At 44.9% G+C, this 1,816-nt stretch overlaps 1 protein-coding gene across 1 annotated transcript; it reads left to right on the top strand.

Moving 5' to 3' along the window:
* The first annotated feature begins 562 nt into the window (after window positions 1-562).
* LOC130138913 (protein PSK SIMULATOR 1-like) lies at window positions 563-1,318 on the top strand. The gene has a single exon (XM_056314489.1). It carries the CDS (start codon window positions 599-601, stop codon window positions 1,316-1,318), a length of 720 nt encoding a protein of 239 aa, XP_056170464.1. The 5' UTR covers window positions 563-598.
* Window positions 1,319-1,816: the final 498 nt, after the last annotated feature.

Below are 1,816 nucleotides of genomic sequence, written 5' to 3'. Positions count from 1 at the left end.
GAGGTGTGCGGACCCTGTGTACCACCAAATTGGAAGCTTCTTCGACGACCCTATAAATAACTACATCAAGTGGTTTGGTTGGGAGTACAAGTGGAAGAAGATGGACAGAAGAGTGAAAAAAATGGAAAGGTTTATCGCCGTCACGCTGCAGTTGACCCAAGAGCAGGAGGTGTTGGCGGAGCTTCAACAGACGGTTAGGAGGATGAAGGCCAATCCCATGTCAGACCGCATCAAACTGTTTGAGATCCAGCAGAAGGCGATGTGGCAGATTCAGGTGGTGCGTAATCTCCACGAGCTGTCTCCTTGTAAAAGAACTTATGACTATACCGTTCGACTACTTGCCAGATCGCTTTTCACTATTCTTGACAAAATGATACATGCCTTTGGGGGTGACCAAGATAAGCTTGAATTAGAGGAAATCCATCCCACTTGCTTTTCCAAGAGCCACTCCCTCTCTGCTCTTATGCAATCTTCGGTTCATCCATCTGCTTACAGCCTCGATCTGTTCTATTTGTCGCTGCGTCCTGACAAGGATAGAGCAAACAAAAAGGAGCACCAAATTCATCAGCAGTCCTCGCTGAGGGAAAAGCATGTACCGATGAAACAGTCAAATTACACTGGGCCTTTCAAAGGGTGCATTAATGTGGAAACCGATTCTCCCCTTATCGACAGTTATTGCAGAACAGAGATGGTTGAATCGACGAGAGCAACAAGTGTGTCTGGAAATGATGTCAGAATGATGGACTACAAAGATGTGAAGACGTTGATCGTGAGCAACAGAATTTACTCTAAGCTCGCATCTTTCTATGCCAAGTGCGGGTGCTTAATCACCCCCCCTCAAACTCTTGGCCATGCCGCCTTAGCTGTGCACTACGCTAATGTGATTGTTCTAATTGAGAAGCTAACGTCTTCCCCTCACTTGATCAGCCTCGACATGAGAGATGACCTCTACCATATGTTGCCCGCTTCCATTAGAAACGCTCTGAGGGCCAGGCTAAGGTTGCATAAGAGTTTGGTGTTGATGGTGCATGATGGTGCAATCGTGGAGAAATGGAGGACAACGGTGGCGCAAATGCTGGGATGGCTAGCTCCGCTTGCTCACAACACAATAAAATGGCAATCAGAGCGGAGCTTCGAGAAGCAGAATTGCGATTCTGGGGCGAACGTGCTTCTAGTACAGACGCTGTACTTCGCAGACCAACCAAAAACCGAGGATGCGATTGTAGAACTTCTGGTGGGTCTGAATCATATATGCAGGATCGGCAGAGTGAAAGTGAGAGCTGAGAGGTTTTTTGGGGAGACTAAGTGCGGCACTTAGACTTGCAAGACATTAGTCTGTACACTCGGGTCAAATGTTGACTTTTCAATATATAAAACATGTTTCTGTTCTGAGTTGACTTTAGATAACCCGAGGCACGGTACTAGAAGGCGCCATTTTCTTCATCTTGCAGTCTGGTAAATCTGGCACTTAATGAGGTGCCCGCTAAGCTGACAAATTTTACGTAAATAATTGACTGTGACTCCATTTCTTCTGTATTGATTTCTGCAGGGGAAGAACAGCAGAAGTGCCAAAAGTTGTGTACGGAGCTCGCTTTGATGCCAAAAGTTTCATTTTGATCATTTAAGTGCTAAAATTTTTGAAAAACGATAACTTAAGTGCCAACTCCGGTCAGTTTGGCCGGAAATCCGACGTGGCATTTTTTTATTAATTTCTGAAGCCGATGTGGCTCGCCGGAGATACAGTCAATACATACGGTCAGCATTTTTTATTTTAAATAATTTTTTTTCTTTTCTTTCTTTTTTCCTTCTTTTCTTT

Source organism: Syzygium oleosum, unplaced genomic scaffold (genome assembly GCF_021117445.2).
Source record: "Syzygium oleosum isolate NSW1041296 unplaced genomic scaffold, Sole_v2.1 Sole_v2.09, whole genome shotgun sequence".
NCBI lineage: Eukaryota > Viridiplantae > Streptophyta > Magnoliopsida > Myrtales > Myrtaceae > Syzygium > Syzygium oleosum.
Note: the sequence above shows the minus strand (reverse complement) of the source record. Positions and strands in the feature narration are given on the sequence as shown.

Bases quoted from the DNA above. Each gene is read 5' to 3' on its own strand.
- LOC130138913 (XM_056314489.1), top strand. From the start codon at position 599: ATGAAACAGTCAAATTACACTGGGCCTTTCAAAGGGTGCATTAATGTG.